General features: G+C 34.2%; 1 protein-coding gene across 1 annotated transcript in view; it reads left to right on the plus strand.

Annotated features, from left to right (window-relative positions):
- The first annotated feature begins 4,654 nt into the window (after positions 1 to 4,654).
- The window catches only part of LOC143255029 (guanylate cyclase 32E-like), a 91,758-nt gene continuing 75,723 nt past the window's right edge, over positions 4,655 to 20,689 (plus strand). The window contains 2 exon segments of the mRNA XM_076510042.1: positions 4,655 to 4,810; positions 12,032 to 12,926. Coding sequence (XP_076366157.1) covers positions 12,534 to 12,926 — 393 coding nt within the window. The 5' untranslated portion in view covers positions 4,655 to 4,810; positions 12,032 to 12,533.

The following is a 20,689-nucleotide window of genomic DNA, read 5'->3' on the forward strand; positions in this document are numbered from 1 at the left end:
AACTTTTTTTCCTGTATTCGTTTTTGGGAACAGCTCGGATCTCCAGAACACCTTGAAGCTCGATTTGGATTTTATAATGGAAAATGTTATGAGAACTATGAATAATACGTGTATGCAACACAACCATCTCCATAACGAAACTAAATGTCGCGTGCAGAGGGGGAAACTGCTGGTGGAACTAAGACTTATATTTTGTAAAACTTCTACTCCGTTTCAAAAGTTGTCATCGGAAGGCTTATGATGCTAATGTTAACGCCCGATGTTCAATAAGTCATACGCGATTCTAATGACTACGACTAGTATTTAAGGTAAAAGTTTGAGTATTTTGCTTAGGGATGTTAACCACAGGAAAGTTTAGCTGAATTTTGTTTGTTTGTTTTGAATTTCGCACAAAGCTACTCGAGGGCTATCTGTGCTAGCCTTCCCTAATTTAGCAGTGTAAGACTAGAGGGAAGGCAGCTAGTCATCACCACCCACCGCCAACTCTTGGACTACTCTCTTACTAACGAATAGTGGGATTGACCGTAACATTATAACGCCCCCACGGCTAAAAGGGCGAGCATGTTTGGTGCGATCGGGATTCAAACCCACAATTCTCAAATTACGAGTCGAACGCCTTAACCCACCTGGCCATGCTGGGGCTCCAAACAAACTGTAGCATGGCATATAAATTACATAGACTTTTTTTTCTTACCTTCTGGATTAGTATTTGTCGCAAATTTAAATGTATTAATATAATAATCTATTTTTCATTTATTTTTTCACTTAGATAAATTTATATCAACGTTCCACAACCAGAAAAACAAAAACTGTTCCTTGAAAGAAATAACAGAAATTTCCAAAACAAATATTATTGTAACGTGTGTGCGAGGACAAGTCAGTGTCAGCTGAGCAGTAATACTGAGACAGGAAGGTCAGGTGTTTTTGTGCCAGAGATTTTGCTATCTTTGTGTGTCTTCTCTACGTCCAGTGAACAAGACGTAAGTGGAATAGAACAAGTAATAAGATGGCAGTGATTTACGCCTGTGTCTGAACATCGCTTAGTTAACAAAGATTTTTATTAGAAAAGAACATAACTGGTAATCTTTACAACGTTATCACGTCTTCGGTAAACAGTGTGTAAATAACATATATCTCCATCAAGACAAAAGGAGTCATGAATATTCTGTGATTTCGGCGAAGATAATTCTCTTTGAAGTCAGTCAGTTCCTGAAACAGGTAGGTGAGTGTACGAAACATACTCTGGATAGCAATGGTAATCTTTCACAAAAACTTTACTATATCTCCTAGGTGGCGCTCGATGTCTACCTCAAAAAATCAGCTAAAACCGACAAATAAATGCTGGCACAAACAGTTAAAAATATTTTAGTACAAAAATAAACAAGGCTCTACAAAGATGAGGATAAGATGTAGATGGAATTCGGTCGCGTGTCAAAGAAATGTTTAATTGTGTAACGTTTCTCGAGTTTGTTATATTGGTCTTTCTCTTTTATCGGTTTTACAGAACAAGAAAATACTCTGTTTTTAAACAAAGAGAGAATTCTAGAAGCACCATATTATTTATAAGACATCACATTAAAAAGTGCATTTGTTTATGTAAGTTTTTCAAAACAGCCGATAGAGGTAAATAACGTGTAATTAATTGTATTCGTATTCTAACACAGGCACGAGTTAGTCGTAAAGTGAAGTTCTGGATTTAAAACCAAGCGATTTGGGGAAAATAGCTACCCAGTACAAACATATTATCACCATTTTAAATACGTTATAAGAGGGACAGTCGATCTCTGAGAGTGAAAGGTGGGTGGTGGTAACCGCTGTTGATTTGTTGTCTTTGCTCTGGTCAAGAGTTCAAATTTCCGATGGCGAAAGATCGCTCTAAAAATTGGTTTACCATAAAGACCGTTCAATGCTCGTAAATATAATAATGATACCAGTACATGAAAGTAACCAGTTTAATACTATATTTTGCAAATAACTCACATGAACGTAATCAGTTTAGTACTTATATTTTACAAGTAACTCATGTAAAAGTACCAGTTTAATACGTATATTCTACAAATAACTCACGTAAAATAAATCAGTTTAATGCGTATATTCTACAAATAACTCATGTAAAAGTACCAGTTTAATACGTATATTCTACAAATAACTCACGTAAAATAAATCAGTTTAATGCGTATATTCTACAAATAACTCATGTGGAAGCATCCAGTTAAATATCAATATTCTACAAATAACTCATGTGAAAGTACCAGTTTAATACGTATATTCTACAAATAACTCACGTAAAATAAATCAGTTTAATGCGTATATTCTACAAATAACTCATGTGGAAGCATCCAGTTAAATATCAATATTCTACAAATAACTCATGTGAAAGTAACCAGTTTAATATGTATATTCTACAAATAACTCATGTGGAAGTAACCAGTTTAATATGTATATTCTACAAATAACTCATGTGGAAGCATCCAGTTAAATATCAATATTCTACAAATAACTCATGTGAAAGTAACCAGTTTAATATGTATATTCTACAAATAACTCATGTGGAAGCATCCAGTTAAATATCAATATTCTACAAATAACTCATGTGAAAGTAACCAGTTTAATATGTATATTCTACAAATAACTCATGTGGAAGCATCCAGTTAAATATCAATATTCTACAAATAACTCATGTGGAAGTAACCAGTTTAATATGTATATTCTACAAATAACTCATGTGGAAGCATCCAGTTAAATATCAATATTCTACAAATAACTCATGTGAAAGTAACCAGTTTAATGCGAATATTCTACAAATAACTCATGTGGAAGCATCCAGTTAAATATCAATATTCTACAAATAACTCATGTGGAAGCATCCAGTTAAATATCAATATTCTACAAATAACACATGTGAAAGTAACCAGTTTAATGCGTATATTCTACAAATAACTCATGTGGAAGCATCCAGTTAAATATCAATATTCTACAAATAACTCATGTGAAAGTAACCAGTTTAATATGTATATTCTACAAATAACTAATGTAGCACTTATACATTGTGAAGAAAGCGTTAAATTATATATATTTATAAATCTGAGCGCTAGGTTACGACCATAATCAGGTGAGGAAGTTGATATATTTTTTAAACCATTAAAATTGGTGTTGTTTCCTAAGTGTATGGCAAACCTATTTGTTTGTAATTTAACATTGTTAAAAGAACATCACTCATTGATGTAAAGAGTAAAAAAAAAAGTAGCTAGAGACAAATATGCTCTTTATCTGTGTGATATTAATAAATATTCTTATGTTTATAGAAACTTTTTGCGGTGTTTTTGACATGCTGAAAGCTCATTTCCATCCATATAGATTATCAGATAATACTGTTTTAACTCAATATATATGATTAACTTGGTATATTGTGCTTAAGGAATTAGGTATGCAAACAAGATATAAATTATATTGACCTTTGGCTGTTATCAGAGTCAAACCCAATTGACGTGTTTTGTTATTGAAAGAACAAACCTTTTGGTAGTTATATGTAAAGGTTATTTGTTATTTTGAAATTTCGCGCAAAGCTAGCCGTCCCTAATTTAGTAGTGTCAGTCTAGTAGGAAAGCAGCTAGTCATTACCACCAACCGCCAACTCTTAGGCTACTTTTTTACCAACGAATTGTGGGATTGACCGTCACACAGTGAAGAAATGCACAGGCGACAACAAACATCTGTAGTATAGTGAGGTTTTTCCTTAATAGAATAATATATTTTGATTTATTCATGCATAAACACAATATATGTATAATTTTGCCTGTAAAAAGGCGTTTTGTTAGGTTTTTGCTTACTTTTAGTTTCCAAAACATTTATATGTTTGTTAATCGAAACTAGAAATGCAATAGAATGTACCTTAAATTACAGTAAATATTAAAAACGAACGATTAATATTAATATTCGTCGATTTTATTCTGAGGTATATTGTATGTTGTTTTTCTTGTTAAAATGATGTAATTTTCTTTTCGGAACACACATTTGAAACACAATATTATATCCTACTCTAACAGTTGTTCCAACCTATAATACTGAATAATAAATTTAACGCAATACCACGATATAATTCCAATACCTAAATCAATTTTGGTTATAAAATTGTAAATTAAAAGGATTTTCTAAAATAGATAGTTCAAATATAATTAATTATTATTGAAAATAAAAATGTAAAACTTTGTTTTTTCAATTAATTACGTTTCTAATGACTCGGCATGACCAGGTGGTTAAGGCATTTGACCGGTAATCTGAGGGTCGCGGGTTCACATCCCCATCGCGCCAAACATGCTCGCCCTTTCAGCCGTGGGGGAATTATAAAGTGACAGTCAATCCCACCATTCGTTGGTAAAAGAGTAGCCCAAGAGTTGGCGGTGGGTGTTGATGACTAGCTGCCTTCCCTCTAGTCTTACAATACTAAATTAGGGACGGCTAGCGCAGATAGCTCTCGTGTAGCTTTGCGCCAAATCCAAAACAAATCAGTCAGTTTCTGATAATATTACTTTAATTTGTTGTCACTAGATGTCGCAAATCATAGTGGCAATTCACACGTGAAAACTCGAGAAGCTAGTTGCTGTCGTTCGTAGTTGAAACGTGCGTACCTCATGCTCTAAGTTCCAATCAAACATATAAGTTCCAACGGCTTCTATGTACGAACATTCGCCAACAGAAACAATAATCCACAATTAGAATCGCGAGCTTTAGCGATATTTTAAAGTCAATTTGTTATTAAGTATTTGGAACAGAGACTTAATACCATAGAGGAAATACCTTCAGTAAGCAGGTAATTTCTAATTATTCGGCTGATTAATAATATTAAAAAGGACGAGTTTTATATGAAAAGCAGCAACTTGAAAATGTTATTACAAATTTCAATGTTAATGTCTGTTTGAACGAACATAGTGTTTAATCAATAATGTTCATATTAATATGAACTTTAATTGTAGTTTAAATCTCAGAAACAAATATTAATTTCATCAGTTCAGGTAAGAATAATTAAATATCGTCAACTACGAAGTCAGAATTGGTTTATCATTTTTAAATACGTATCTGTGTTAATTCTCCAAATCAGAACTTGTTTATCATTTCTAAATACGTATCTGTGTTAATTCTCCAAATCAGAACTTGTTTATCATTTCTAAATACGTATCTGTGTTAATTCTCCAAATAAGAACTAGTTTATAATTTCTAAATACGTATCTGTGTTAATTCTCCAAATCAGAACTTGTTTATCATTTCTAAATAGGTATCTGTGTTAATTCTCCAAGTCAAAATTGGTTCATAATTTCTAAATACGTATCTGTGTTAACTCTTCAAATCGGAAATGGTTCATAATTTCTAAATACGTATCTGTGTTAATTCTCCAAATCAGAACTTGTTTATCATTTCTAAATACGTATCTGTGTTAATTCTCCAAATCAGAACTTGTTTATCATTTCTAAATACGTATCTGTGTTAATTCTCCAAGGCAGAATTGGTTTATCATTTCTAAATACGTATCTGTGTTAATTCTTCAAGTCAAAATTGGTTCATAATTTCTAAATACGTATCTGTGTTAACTCTTCAAATCGGAAATGGTTCATAATTTCTAAATACGTATCTGTGTTAATTCTCCAAATAAGAACTGGTTTATCATTTTTAAACACCTATCTGTGTTAATTCTTCAAATCAGAAATGTTTCATAATTTATAAATACGTATCTGTGTTAATTCTCCAAATCTGAACTGGTTTATAATTTCTAAATACGTATCTGTGTTAATTCTCCAAATAAGAACTAGTTTATAATTTCTAAATACGTATTTGTGTTAATTCTCCAAATCAGAACTTGTTTATCATTTCTAAATATGTATCTGTGTTAATTCTCCAAGTCAGAATTGGTTTATCATTTCTATATACGTACCTGTGTTAATTCTCCAAATCTGAACTGGTTTATAATTTCTAAATACGTATCTGTGTTAATTCTCCAAATAAGAATTAGTTTATAATTTCTAAATACGTATCTGTGTTAATTCTCCAAGTCAGAATTGGTTTATCATTTCTAAATACGTATCTGTGTTAATTCTCCAAATCAAAATTGGTTCATAATTTCTAAATACGTATCTGTGTTAACTCTTCAAATCGGAAATGGTTCATAATTTCTAAATACGTATCTGTGTTAATTCTCCAAATCTGAACTGGTTTATCATTTCTAAATATGTATCTGTGTTAATTCTCCAAGTCAGAATTGGTTTATCATTTCTAAATACGTACCTGTGTTAATTCTCGAAATCTGAACTGGTTTATAATTTCTAAATACGTATCTGTGTTAATTCTCCAAGTCAGAAATTGTTTATCATTTTTAAATACGTATTTGTGTTAATTCTCCAAGTCAGAATTGGTGTATTGTTTCTAATTACGTAACTGTGTTATTTCTCCAAGTCAGAATTGGTGTATTGTTTCTAATTACGTAACTGTGTTAGTTCTCCAAGTCAGAACTGCTTTATTGTTTATAAATACGTATCTGTCTTAATTACCCAAGTGAGAACTGCTTTATTGTTTATAAATAGGTATCTATCTTAATTACCCAAGTGAGAACTGATTTATTGTTCAGTGTTAACATGTATCTGTGTTAATTCTTGTACCGTAATCATTTATAACAAAGTTTGTCAGCAAAAGATAATCTGTGAAAGATAATCAAAGTATTTGTTTCAGCAGGAATAGCTTGTCATGTTCATTTCTTAATACTGTTGGTAGAGTAGTACAATTAAAAATAATTTGACGTGTATGTTTACAGCCTCTTTTCGTCCTATTGCGTCTCTTTTCTGTTACTTCAGTTTCCTCGGACTTACTTTTACAGTCCAGTGCTTGTCTTTGTTTGTTTGACAGTTTACACGTGTCATAATTTATTGTTTGTTGAACCATAATAAACCTCGTGACCCACATCCGATGAAATGAAATGTTAGATTGAGTTTAGCTCAATATTAATAGCAGTAAATATTAGAAACACTACAGTCAAAATGATTAACAGTTTATGGATTCCTCAAAAGTAATTTTAGTTAAAATTAAATCAAAATTTTAATGTTCTTAAATAAGTACGTTTAACAATACCGTCAGTCGATTATTTTCGATATTCTTGAAATAAATCCATTGAAAATGCTGTAGTAGGATAATAATTTCCCACAATACACAAAGCGTTGAAGCCCGGCTTGGCGAGGTGTTTAAGGCACTTGACTTCGTAATCTGAGTGTCACAGGTTCGAATCCCCATAACACCAAACATGCTCGCCCTTTCAGCCATGGGGGCAGCTTTATAATGTGCGGTCAATCCCACTATTCGTTGGTTAAAGATAAGTCTAAGAGTTGGCGGTGGGTGGTGATAACTTGCTGCCTTTCCTTTAGTCTTACACTACTAAATTAGGGGCGGCTAGCGCAGATAGTCCATAAGTAGCTTTGCGCGAAATTCATAACAATCCAAATAAACAACAAAGCGTTGAAACGTATTAGCAATGTTACGTTGGCATTGTATCATATCTTCAAATCTGAAGGCTTCATATCGTTGGTTATACAATGGGTGGTTAAGTAGTCTTTGTTAATGTTTAAGTAAAGTTACGACTATTAATTGAAATTATTACGATTTAATATTAATTAAAAACAATATTAACATGCCTTTATCCGTTATCAGAGTGACTTATTAGATGGCTCCTGTCTTTACAATTATTATGTTTGTTTGTTCTGAATTTCGCGCAAATCTGCTCTAGGGCTATCTCCGCTAGCCGTCCCTAATTTTATAGTGTAAAATTAGAGAGAAGGAAGCTAGTCATCACACCAACCGCCAACTCTTGGGCTACTCTTTTACCATCGAATAGTGGAATCAATTGAGACATTATCACGTCCCCATAGTTGATATGGCAAGCATGTTTGGTGTGACAGGATTCGAACCCTCGACCCTTAGATTACGATACCCATACGAAGACATTCTCAATTGGCTTTACTCTTTTAATTAAAACATTTCTGCCCCTACGAACTTGCAGTAAACGTTTAAGATTAGTACAAGAGAAAGCTTTAGGTCGAGCGTCCCTAACCACCTGGATACGCCGAGCATGCTTTGTCGAACATTATCTGTATACTAGCAATTAGTTCATCAGGTGAAACCATCCTTTCTTGGTAAACATGGAGGCTTATAACGTTAAAGGTTGAGGTTTGCTTTAGCAGTAAAAAAAAGAAAAACCCAACAAGTATCGAACAAAAATCAATGTTTAATAATGAACAGACGAGCAACAACACCAGCAGCAAACGTTTACTGCTTGAACGTTTTGGAATTTATACGTTTCATATTCAGCAAGCTCCAGGATGTACTCTAAGTTTAAAGTTATAACACGTATTTATGGGGAATTTAGATAGAAAGTAAAGAATATAGACTAGAATTAAAGAGAGAGGGGTACAGCGTTAATTGCTTAGGTGCATTTACAGAACTGTTCACAAGTATGTAGAATAGGCAATAGATGTAATGCTACTTACATGGGTAAAATAATACGTCAATTACACTCAACCTTGAGAAACACAGAATTATAAAACAAAACTAGAAATTAATTTTCAAATTCTACAGATTTCGGAATTCGTACACAAATTGAAAGTAACAAACCCTGAATTTTGATTAGACTTCAAAGTGATTTCATTTGGATCACCAAATATCAATTTTTTAATTAATAACTGTCTAATTATAAAAAAACAACAACAAAAAACTAACCTCGAACTTTAAATAATAACACAATCGTACCCCTCAGTGGCTTGTTTGTTTGTTTGTTTTTTAATTTCGCACAAAGTTACTCGAGGGCTATCTGTGCTAGCCGTCCCTAATTTTGCATTGTAAGACTAGAGGGAAGGCAGCTAGTCATCACCACCCACCGCCAACTCTTGGGCTACTCTTTTACAAACGAATAGTGGAATTGACCGTCACATTATATCGCCTTAACACGATTGGTCATGCCGGGCCAACCCTCAGTGGCACAGCGGTATTTCTGGAGACTCACACTGATAGAAATCGGTTTCGATACCTATGGTGGGTAGAGAATAGATAGGCCATTGTGTATATTTATGCTCAATTTCAAACAATTAATCAAATGCAACCATTTATCAGTTAAGTCTATTCCAAACGACTGATGTAATTTCGCAAAAACTGTAAAATATATTTATATTGTAACGCTCTTTTAGAAATGTATACTGCTTTATACGCTTACCCTCGTTTATATATTTATATTAACATAATATATAGTGTTATACGCATATCTTTAATTCATGTATTTATACTTGTAACATACACTGCTGGCCAAAACTTTAAAGCCAATTAACATGAAGAAAAAATATGCATTTTGTGTTGTTAGACTCAACCACTTATTTAAGTAGAACTTCGAAAGGTGAATATAAGAAAAGGAAAAATAAAAGTAAAAAAAACGTTTTCCATTTAATAGGGAAAATGTGAACACTATGAAATTAACCTAAATACTAGCTGGTCAAAAGTTTAAGACCAAACTGAAACAAAGCGTTAATCGGTAAACATGTAACGAAATTCAGTCATTTGCGTTCAAGCATTAGCGTTGTCAACATCTTCCACCGACATCTTTTGTGTTACATTGGGTAAAAACATGGGAAAAGCTGAAACGTTAACAGAGTTTGAAAGTAACAGAATTGTCGAGCTGCAAAAGCAAGGTCTCTCTCAACGTGCCATCGCTGGTGAGATTAAGCGTAGTAAAACTGCTCTTGAAAATTTCTTAAAAGACCCTGAGGAATATGGAATGAAAATTTCAAGTGGTCGGCCCAAGAAATTTCGCCGGCGTTGAGCAAGAGGATTCTTCGACAGGTTGTCCGGCAAGACACCAACCTATCGTCGAACCAAATTAAGGTCCTTACGGACGCAGAATTCAGCTCAAGAACAATAAGACGGCATCTACGAGAGAAAGGCTTTAAAAAGCGTAAACGTCTTCAAAGGCCACACCTCCTTCCACACCACGAAACAGCTCGGTTAAACTTTGATGAGAAGCACCAAACATGGGACGTAGAAAAGTGGAAGAAGGCTTTGTTCTCTGATGAGAAAACACTTAATCTGGATGGTCCAGATGGCTTTCAACGTTACTGACACGATAAGGATATCCAACCGGAGACATTTTCTACACGACACAGTGCAGGATATTCCATCATGATCTGGGATGCTTTCTCCTTCCATGGAACAATGGAGATTCAGGTTATACAGGGGCGTCAAACAGTAGCTGGCTACATTGGCATGTTGGAGAGAACATCCTAATTGAGTGAAGGCCCTCGCTTGTGTGGAACTGACTGGATTTTTCAGGAGGACAACGCTGCAATTCACAATGTCCGCAGGACAAAGGCGTTTTTCATGGCGAATAACATGATTATTTTGGACCATCCAGCGTGTTCGCCCGAACTGAACACTATTGAAAATTTTTGGGGTTGGATGGCAAGGGAAGTCTATAGAAATGGACGTCCATTCCAAACAGTGCATGATCTTCGTCAAGCCATTTTCACCACTTGAAGTAACATTCCAGCCAGCCTTCGGTAAATGCTTATATCGACCATGCCAAAGCGAATGTTTACAATTATTCGCAATGACGGCCATGGAACTCATTGCTGAGACCTCTTATTAGGCATTTTCTACCCTGTTTAGGACTTGGTTTTGGTATGGTCTTAAACTTTTGACCAGCTAGTATTTAGGCTAATTCTATAGTGTTCACATTTTCCCTATTAAATGCTGAAAAAGTTTTTTATTTTTATTTTATTTTTTCTTATTTTCATCTTTCGAAGCTCTACTCAAATAAGTGGTTGAGTCTAACAACCAAAATGCATATTTTTTTCTTTATGTTCATTGGCCTTAAGATTTTGGCCAGCAGTGTATATATAGTGTAGTACACATATCCCTAATTTATACAAATTTATATTATAACATACATATATAGTGTTATTCACTTATCTTCACTTTTTCCTTAAATTTAAAAATCTTTATAATGTATTTTTACCTTGTATAACATATCTTGCTGAGCATGGAATGTACACGTTCCAAAGCCTTCAAGTATTAAATGTCTGTTGTCAAATATCTGCTGTCATCGTGTATAGTTTCCATAGCAACAAGATGTGTGAAACAGACACGAAAAATGGACGCTTCTTTTTTTAGTACCACAAATCAGTTTCTTGGTAAAGCTTTGTAAAAAATAATGTCCATGTGCGTATAAAATTATTTAACTCATAATCATAACACAAGCAATGCTATTGGCTAAATGGTTTACACAAAACTGGAGATATGTGAGTTTTTTTACTTGTTTCTTCATGATCGTTATTTTGAAAATTCTTTCTACTAACAAAAGTTTTGGTCGAATAAAAACGTTACTGGAGTTATTTAAAGCCTAAGTCTTTTTTAGTAAATCCGTAAAAACAATTTCGAATGTTAATGAATTAATTCTCCAATATTGAACTATAGGCGACCTAAATCGGACCATCGCCAATAATAATCGAACATTTTCTGTTCACTTGAATTATGCTTCTATTTTCTTCCTTATCATCCGGCCAAATCTGAGGGTGGCGGGGGCTCGAATCCTCTTTCATCTGTGGGGTCGTTATAATGTGACGGTCAATCCCACTATTCGTTTGTAAAAGAGTAGCCCAAGAGTTAGCGGCGAGTGGTGATGGCCAGCTATATTTCCTCTAGTCTCACACTGCTAAATTAGGGACGGCTAGCGGAGATAGCCCTCGTTTAGCTTTACTCGAAATTCAAACCAACCAAACAAATAAACTTTACCTCTTGCCTGTAATAGAAAAAATCATATCTCTGGTATTAATCTCAATATTTATGTGATCAAAATGTGAAATCTTAGATTGTTTGATCCACATGTTCTAAATATTTTCTGGGTTGATTAACTTTTGTGTTATAAAGATGTAACACACTGCTACAGTCGTATTAGTTAATATTTGTTTGTGTTATTCTCAAGCCTTATATTAGTTTTACTTTTCATTCCATCTAGGTTTTTCATGGATTACTGAGCTCATCGAATTCTTGCTGATATTTTAACAAGTAGATCATAGAGTTCACTTGTATCTCTGCTCACGAAACATTTATCTATGAGAACCGAATATTGATGTTTACCGTTGTCATTTTAGCAGAGGAAAGTGACTAGATGAGTCAGTAAGACGTTCCTATTACTTTGTGTGAACGGTGACATCAAATGTGTGATAAATTTAGGAGAACTCTGAAATGCTCTGAAATATCATTCAGTGCTAAAGAGATGAATTAAAACAATAGTAGTTCAAACATACGATGTTTTATTGTGACATGGGAACGTCTTCATTTTTATGAACAAGAGTATAGGAATTTTTTGGGTTTTTTTTTACGATTAGAAAGTCATACGAATGTTAATGTATCATAACACAGATGGAATTATTTGATCCTTGGATTTGAACTTTGGTTATATGAAAGTTACTACCCATTTTGATTCCATATCTATGACAATATAACGATCCGTCGTTATGGAGATTCTATTACAGTGTTTAATTGTGCCCTGGTGTTTGAAGATACAATCAGTACTGTCGCACGATAGTTTTGTTAAAACGAACCATTCCTTCTCCAAGCCTAACATCACTATAGGATTTCTAACAACATTCACCGGAGACGGTATAGGACGGCTAATCGCTGGGGCCATTCCCGCTGCTGTGGCCACAGTGAACGAGAGACCCGAGCTGCTTCCTAACCACACGTTACAGTTTATTCCGGCCGATGCTGGTAAGCGACGCACTGCCATGGCTATCAGGAAAATGACGGTAATGCGAGAAGCTGGGGTGGTAGCCTTCATTGGGCCTGATGAAAGCTGTCTCTCGGAGGCTTTGGTCGCCACAGCCTGGGGCTTTCCTATGATTACATATGTAAGTAGATGAACTATGTAAGGAAACAACGATAGGTTAAAAAAAAATGTTTATTTCTACACAATGAAGGAAACAATGAATGTAAGCTGAGAACACTGTTTATTTCTTAGCTGAGAACACTGTTTATTTCTTAGCTAAGAACACTGTTTATTTCTTAGCTGAGAACACTGTTTATTTCTTAACTGGGAACACTGTTTATTTCTTAGCTAAGAACACTGTTTATTTCTTAGCTTAGAACACTGTTTATTTCTTAGCTGGGAACACTGTTCATTTCTTAGCTGAGAACACTGTTTATTTCTTAGCTTAGAACACTGTTTATTTCTTAGCTGGGAACACTGTTCATTTCTTAGCTGAGAACACTGTTTATTTCTTAGCTTAGAACACTGTTTATTTCTTAGCTGGGAACACTGTTTATTTCTTAACTGAGAACACTGTTTATTTCTTAGCTGGGAACACTGTTTATTTCTTAGCTGGGAACACTGTTTATTTCTTAGCTGAGAACACTGTTTATTTCTTAGGTGGGAACACTGTTTATTTCTTAGCTGAGTTTATTTCTTAGCTGAGAACACTGTTTATTTCTTAGCTGAGGAACACTGTTTATTTCTTAGCTAAGAACACTGTTTATTTTTCTTAGCTAAGAACACTGTTTATTTCTTAGCTGTTTATTTCTTAGCTGGGAACACTGTTTATTTCTTAGCTGAGAACACTGAGCTTAGAACACTGTTTATTTCTTAGCTGGGAACACTGTTTATTTCTTAGCTGAGAACACTGTTTATTTCTTAGCTGAGAACACTGTTTATTTCTTAGCTGGGACACTGTTTATTTCTAACTGGGAACACTGTTTATTTCTTAGCTGGGAACACTGTTTATTTCATAGCTGAGAACACTGTTTATTTCTTAGCTGAGAACACTGTTTATTTCTTAGGTGGGAACACTGTTTATTTCTTAGCTGAGAACACTGTTTATTTCTTAGGTGGGAACACTGTTTATTTCTGTTTATTTCTTAGGTGGGAACACTGTTTATTTCTTAGCTGAACACTGTTTATTTCTTAGGTGGGAACACTGTTTATTTCTTAGCTGAGAACACTGTTTAACACTGTTTATTTCTTAGCTGAGACCACTCTTAATTTCTTAGGTGGGAACACTGTTTATTTCTTAGCTGAGAACACTGTTTATTTCTTAGGTGGGAACACTGTTTATTTCTTAGCTGAGAGCACTGTTTATTTCTTAGGTGGGAACACTGTTTATTTCTTAGCTGAGAGCACTGTTAATTTCTTAACTGAGAACACTGTTTATTTCTTAGCTGGGAACACTGTTTATTTCTTAGCTGAGAACACTGTTTATTTCTTAGGTGGGAACACTGTTTATTTCTTAGGTGGGAACACTGTTTATTTCTTAGCTGAGAACACTGTTTATTTCTTAGGTGGGAACACTGTTTATTTCTTAGGTGGGAACACTGTTTATTTCTTAGCTGAGAACACTGTTTATTTCTTCAGAATGTTTCGTGTTTAAATACCATTCTCGAAACGTTTTCTGTTAACTTTAGCGATGAAACGGACAACTGTAATGTCTCTTGACACATGCCTGTCGTCCTTGCTTAGAAAATTAACCCACATTTAATAAGGTTAACCCATAAAAACGTATGATATAATTTTGACTTGTTCTATCATTTGTTCATATTTTTAAGGTTCAGTCATTGCGAGACATACCGAATTATCGATAAATATACGCATAACTACATCTTAAGAATAAAGCTCTTGCTAGTAGAAACTTGGAAACGAAAAGAACTCTTTTTTTACATAGCAGGTTCAACTATGATATAACCTCATCCATCTGTAGCTTTGATACAACTAATAATAATAACAAGAGAATAATTTAGATACGTATATAATTGACATGCTACACGCTTTCAGAGATAATATTTCCCAACATGCACCGCTTACTATTCTGTCACATCACAGTGAGTGATAGCACTTCGATCCAACAAACTCAGACGAAACGCTTTAACTTACTACGTTTATTAACGATAGACATGAAAATGTAATGAATTCAGTTGCACTAAATTAATGTTCACTTTTATCAGCATCAGTAACCAAGTCTAATTCTTCAGTCACCTAAACTAGACGTAACTTAATTATGAGTCTTCATGGCCAATAACACTAACAGTCACAATTAGTGCTGTCAACATAGTTTTAATACTAGTGCCAAGTTGAAGAGAAGCAGTTATTCCAGACTGAATATCCCATGTTCAGTAATCAATCAATTATCATATAAATAACAGTACTGCTTATAGGAGTTATTCCTTCAACAATAGCAGTGAACAATAAGCTAATTTTAGTAACAGTGTTTAATAGTAGACCTTTCCTTATACGTGTATATAGTATTTTTTTAATAAACTGTCCTTTAACCAAGAGAAGCACACAATAAGCTATTCTTTTATCAATAGGCCTTTCTTCGAATAACAGTATATTGTTTCATAAGCTGACCTTTGAACAACAAGGATGCTCAATAATCTATCTTTTGGGCAGTTTTAATAAGCAATCCTTCGAGTACGTTAGTTTTTCGAATTAACGCCGAGCAACTATATTTTTTCACCAATGACAGTGTTCATAACTTAATACCAATTCTATCCCATTATTCAGTTCTGCGATTAGAAAATTTGGATTAAAGATAAACTCCAAAAGTAAAAATCTATGTTAATGCTAAACAATAAAATATTTCCAGTTATTTGTGAATAAACTTTGATTTGTCAAGTTTTTATCTATCAGGTCACAGATTTGCTCAGTTGGGTTTATGTCAGTTGAATAACTCCAGCAACTTCTTTCTGAGCTAAATAATTCCTATTTAGGTTGGTTGCGTGTTTGGGGTCAGTATCTACTTGGTAGTAGAATTCTTCACCAATAATACACAAACCACTGAGTATACCGTAACGTATCAGTACTGATCTGGAACTTGCGCTGGTCCATTATTCCATCAACTATGTAAATACTCCTTTCACAACAGAAAAACACTCCCAAACCATCAAACTGCCTTCCCCATGCTTAATGTTAGGTGTTATTTATTAATATAAGTGTCTTTTACCTTTCTTCTGTGAGACATACAATCTACGGTTTAAACAAAATATTTAAAACTTGTACACCCCTGTCTATAATACCTCTTTTTCAATCATCGACAGTCAAGTTTTTATACTTCCTAGCAAATTTCAGTCTCTTGACAATATTTGAAGATCGAAGTTTTTAAACTGCTGCATGACTCGTTGAGTCTTTTTGATACTGTAGATCTGGACACTTTTCTGTCGTTTGGTAAATGGTATTTTATATCACGATTAAGATGAATGGCAGCGTTCCTTCTGTTCTAAATGCTGCATAAACAAAAATATTTAACCTCAGTATTATTAAGTTTAGGTGTTCTGTCTCTTCCTTTTCTATTTTAAAATTAACCTGTCTTGGTCTCACGATCTAGGGTGTACTTGACAGTGTTTGGGGAGTAATTGAGGTCTGCAGTAATTTGTCAGAGTCCAGCCAGCATCATGTGAATTCTCTATGTTTTTTTGGGCCGTCGCATGACAACAAAACTTATTATACAGTGTTAAACGCTGTTCTTATCAAGGTTTATTTGTGGAGAGCTATTAAATTTATTTATTATAGCACACACCGGTACCATATGTTAACGCCTTACTAGCTTCTTTCTATATAGTTAAGGCAGTTATTTTAGACCCTAAATTTCATCAGTATGTTCATTCGAATAGAATCCTTATGACATGCCCTTGGAACAAGGGTAATTCTAAAGAAAAATTCGTATTCTCACCCTGGCTCATTCGTTAACAGAAATCAGTGAAGCATTACTATTTTTCTCCATATACCGAGATCGAATAAGTTGTAATAAAATGATTTGGGACCTTTACCACGTTGTTACGATGTCCAGTAATACTCTATCCGATGATAGTGCATACTGACAATACCCCTGCAACGTTGTTCTTACTTACAGCTACTTAAAGCCATGTATATCTTATAGACTGTATTACCAAGGCATTTAAATCCAGTTAAGAGGTTTATAACGTAGGGCGTTTTAAGTTTCGGTTTCATTGTAATCAATTATCTATATTATTTTTATTTACAGAGCTAGAAGTTACATTTCAACAACTTATTTTTTGTAGTAAATTCTGGTATTATATCAAAATCGTTAGACTTAGGCTGTTTACTCATTGTGTTTGTAAATTAATTGAAATATTTGATGATATATTTATAAGGTATGCAGGATAAAGATGATTCGTCATATGGTTTCTAATTATTTTATCCCCTTCTATATGTTACTTACTTATTTCCTTCAGTGTATTAGCTATTTTTTAGCCTATAACTATTGCTGTTTGTTTATTTATGCGTTTGGACAGCTCATAGCATATATTCACGTGCGTAGGCTATTTTATACGTTAAATAATATTGAGTTTATTTATTTTTTACTCTCATGCTATGGAGTTAATACTCTAGATAAGCTCCCGAACATCTGTATTCGATAAATTATTTAATTAGCTAACTCACGTGTCGACTGAAACTCGTATTTTGGTTTGTGTATTTTTGGCTTGTTCGTCAATGTTTCCTTTAAAATCTGTAATCCTTTCAAACTGAAATTTTTTATGGCAGCTGCCACAAACTTATTATATCAAATCTTGAAGAAAGAGAAACTAAACGCCACTTAAACCTATAAGTAGAAATGTGTTTTAACAAATATTTAGGCTAAAAAATCTAGTTCATCTGAAACTTTCAAACAGACTGTTGACGTCTTTTAGAGCTTTCCTAATTAAATGTGATTTCAGAACTTCTCTCTAAAGTTTTGACCCCATTCTTTTGTTTATTCCCAATTGATATTAGATTATAACTCATAACTTACAAACGTACGCATATGAAATATACAGAAAAATATAATACAAAGATAAATGGGCTTTGCATGGCCAGATGTTTAGGGCGCTTGACTCGTAATCTTAGGGTCGCGGGCTCGAATCCCCGTCACACCAAACATGCTCGCTCTTTCAGTCGTAAGGACGTTATTATGTGATGGTCAATCCAACTATTCATTGGTAAAAGAGTAGCTGGCCATAGCAACGTTTACTTTTAGGCCCGGCACGGCCAAGTGTGTTAAGGCATGCGACTCGTAATCTGAGGGTCGCGTGTTCGCATCCCCATTGCGCTAAACATGCTCGCCCTTTCAGCCGTGGGGGCGTTATAATGTGACGGTCAATCCCACTATTCGTTGGTAAAAGGGTAGCCCAAGAGTTGGCGGTGGGTGGTGATGACTAGCTGCCTTCCCTCTAGTCTTACATTACTAAATTAAGGACGGCTAGCACAGGTAGTCCTCGTGCAGCTTCGCTCGAAATTCAAAAACAAACAAAGATAAATTATAATTAGTAAAATAGACAACTCCATCTTCAAGACTCTTTGTTTGTTCTATATTCATCTGTAAAGTTCAGTACGTGTCTATAAAGTTAATCCTACTTCTCTTGAGGCTGAATATCCACAACGTATTTCCATTATTTGGAATTAGAACAGAATGTTGGCATTGGTGACACGTGTGAACATGTGGTCGCGTTCCTCTGTTTCGTTTATCCGTGGTAATGTGATTTTCTCAAAACGCCAACTTTTAGTTGCAGTGACAATAACAGACCTGTTATGAAGTGCGAGCTTACACCTTAAGACCTAAGTATAAACCAATCATTGCGCTAGATTCAATTATCAACTGTTACGTCATCAGTTCCTCTATTTTATGTATTTTAATCGATAAATTAAGAGGGCGGTGCTTTATAACCCTCTTGAAGTTTTAAATTGGCAATGACAGTATTGACTTTACGAATTTAAAGCAAACATCTCTTAAGTACTTTAAGTGAATACTTAAACCACTCTTTGAAGAGAGGAACAAGAAATTTACGTCTCTTTTTCTTATCACCGAGTCATAACTATAATTAAAATCTTGGTAGGTTCCTCATTGTAGATAATTAGCAATTAATTAATTAATTTTTGTAATATTCGTCACAAATTATTTGATGATTAATTATGAATATATAAAACGGTTTATAAAAATATATAACGCTATACCTTAATTACGTTTATGGGATTCTCTTTTTATATTCAAATATCTTCGTGTCTACCGTAATAAACAGTTCCATGAGCAGTTCTTGAAAGGGAGATATATGAAGCCATTAGTAGATTGGTACATGGAAGGACTTGTGAAAGATTCAAGATTTTAATGGAGTGATTAGTGGAAAGTAATATATTATGGATTAAATACTTCTATTTTCTTATTGCAAATATATAAACCCTGTATACCGTAGGTAATCGAATATCAGATTTTTAGCTGTAAACGTTCGTAAATTTACCGCTGAGCCGCAAGGGCATGGACCAAATATCTCACCGTATTTTGTAACTCAGTTTAGAGAGAAGACAAAATAAAAACATACTTTGAATGGTCTGTTTCTATGCCGACTCCAGAGAAACCTAAAGCTATAGAGTGTATGGTCAATACAAAACTATCAGTGTAACTATTCACATCTCAAAAGTATTGGAGGAGTTATAAAAGGTCATAACAAGGGAAGAAATATATTCCACTTTATAAAATTAAGAGGAAAAGTCGCTGAAGTGTGAGTCCGGCATAACCAGGTGGTCAGAGCGCTCGACTCGTAAACAAAGAGTCATGGCTTCGAATCACACCAAACATGCTCGCCTTTTCAGTCGTGGGGACGTTACAATGTGGTTGTTAGTAAAAGAATAGCCCAAGAGGTAGCCTTCCCTCTAGTTTTACACTGCTAAATTAGATACAGCAAACACAGATAGCCCTCGTGTAGCTATGCGCGAAATTCAATAAACAAACAAACACAGAAGTGCAAAAATGCAAATAAATCACTAGTTATGCTTCATGGATTTATAAGAGGTGTTTGACAGGGTTAACCGTGGTAAGTAAATGTAGATCCTGCAGTAAACTGGAATATATCAAACAGCTATCAGAATGTTGACGAATTTCTACTGGAGTCGAAAAGCAGTCGTTCTAATTGATGGAGAAGTGGTTTACGGTTAAGATAAACTTACGAGAAAAATGTGTGTAGAACGATAGGTGAAAGTGGCGAGCACTGATGTGGAGGGGATCAGTGTTCGTGGTAGTAAAATTTCTAATAATGAGAATGCTAATGTTACAGTGTTTGTGTGCAAACCTGAAGAAGAAATACAAGATAAAACTACGGATAAAGAATGTAATATCAACCATACAAAGAAAAAAACAGTATTATCTGAGGAAGTTTTCAAATCACGCAGCAAAGTAAAAAAATAAACAGCTGTGAAAATTAGGAGAGGCTAGGTTTACTTATATAATGAAGAATGTTAATAGTGATTAAACATATAAAGAAAACAGATAAAAAGGGATTTTAGAAATAAAGAGAAAAACAACAAAGAACTGCTGAGAAGAAGCTTCAAATTGGAACTGAAAAAACAACAAAGAACTGCTGAGAAGAAGCTTCAAACTAGAACTGAAAAATAACAACAAAGAACTGCTGAGAAGAAGCTTCAAACTGGAACTGAAAAAACAACAAAGAATTGCTGAGAAGAAGCTTCAAACTGGAACTGAAAAATAACAACAAAGAACTGCTGAGAAGAAGCTTCAAACTGGAACTGAAAAATAACAACAAAGAACTGTTGAAAAGAAGCATCAAACTGGAACTAAAACAAAACAACAAAGAACTGCTGAGAACTGGAACTAAAAAAGGAGTTTACCGAAGTGTTACG

Source organism: Tachypleus tridentatus, chromosome 7 (genome assembly GCF_004210375.1).
Source record: "Tachypleus tridentatus isolate NWPU-2018 chromosome 7, ASM421037v1, whole genome shotgun sequence".
Classification (NCBI taxonomy): Eukaryota; Metazoa; Arthropoda; class Merostomata; order Xiphosura; family Limulidae; genus Tachypleus; species Tachypleus tridentatus.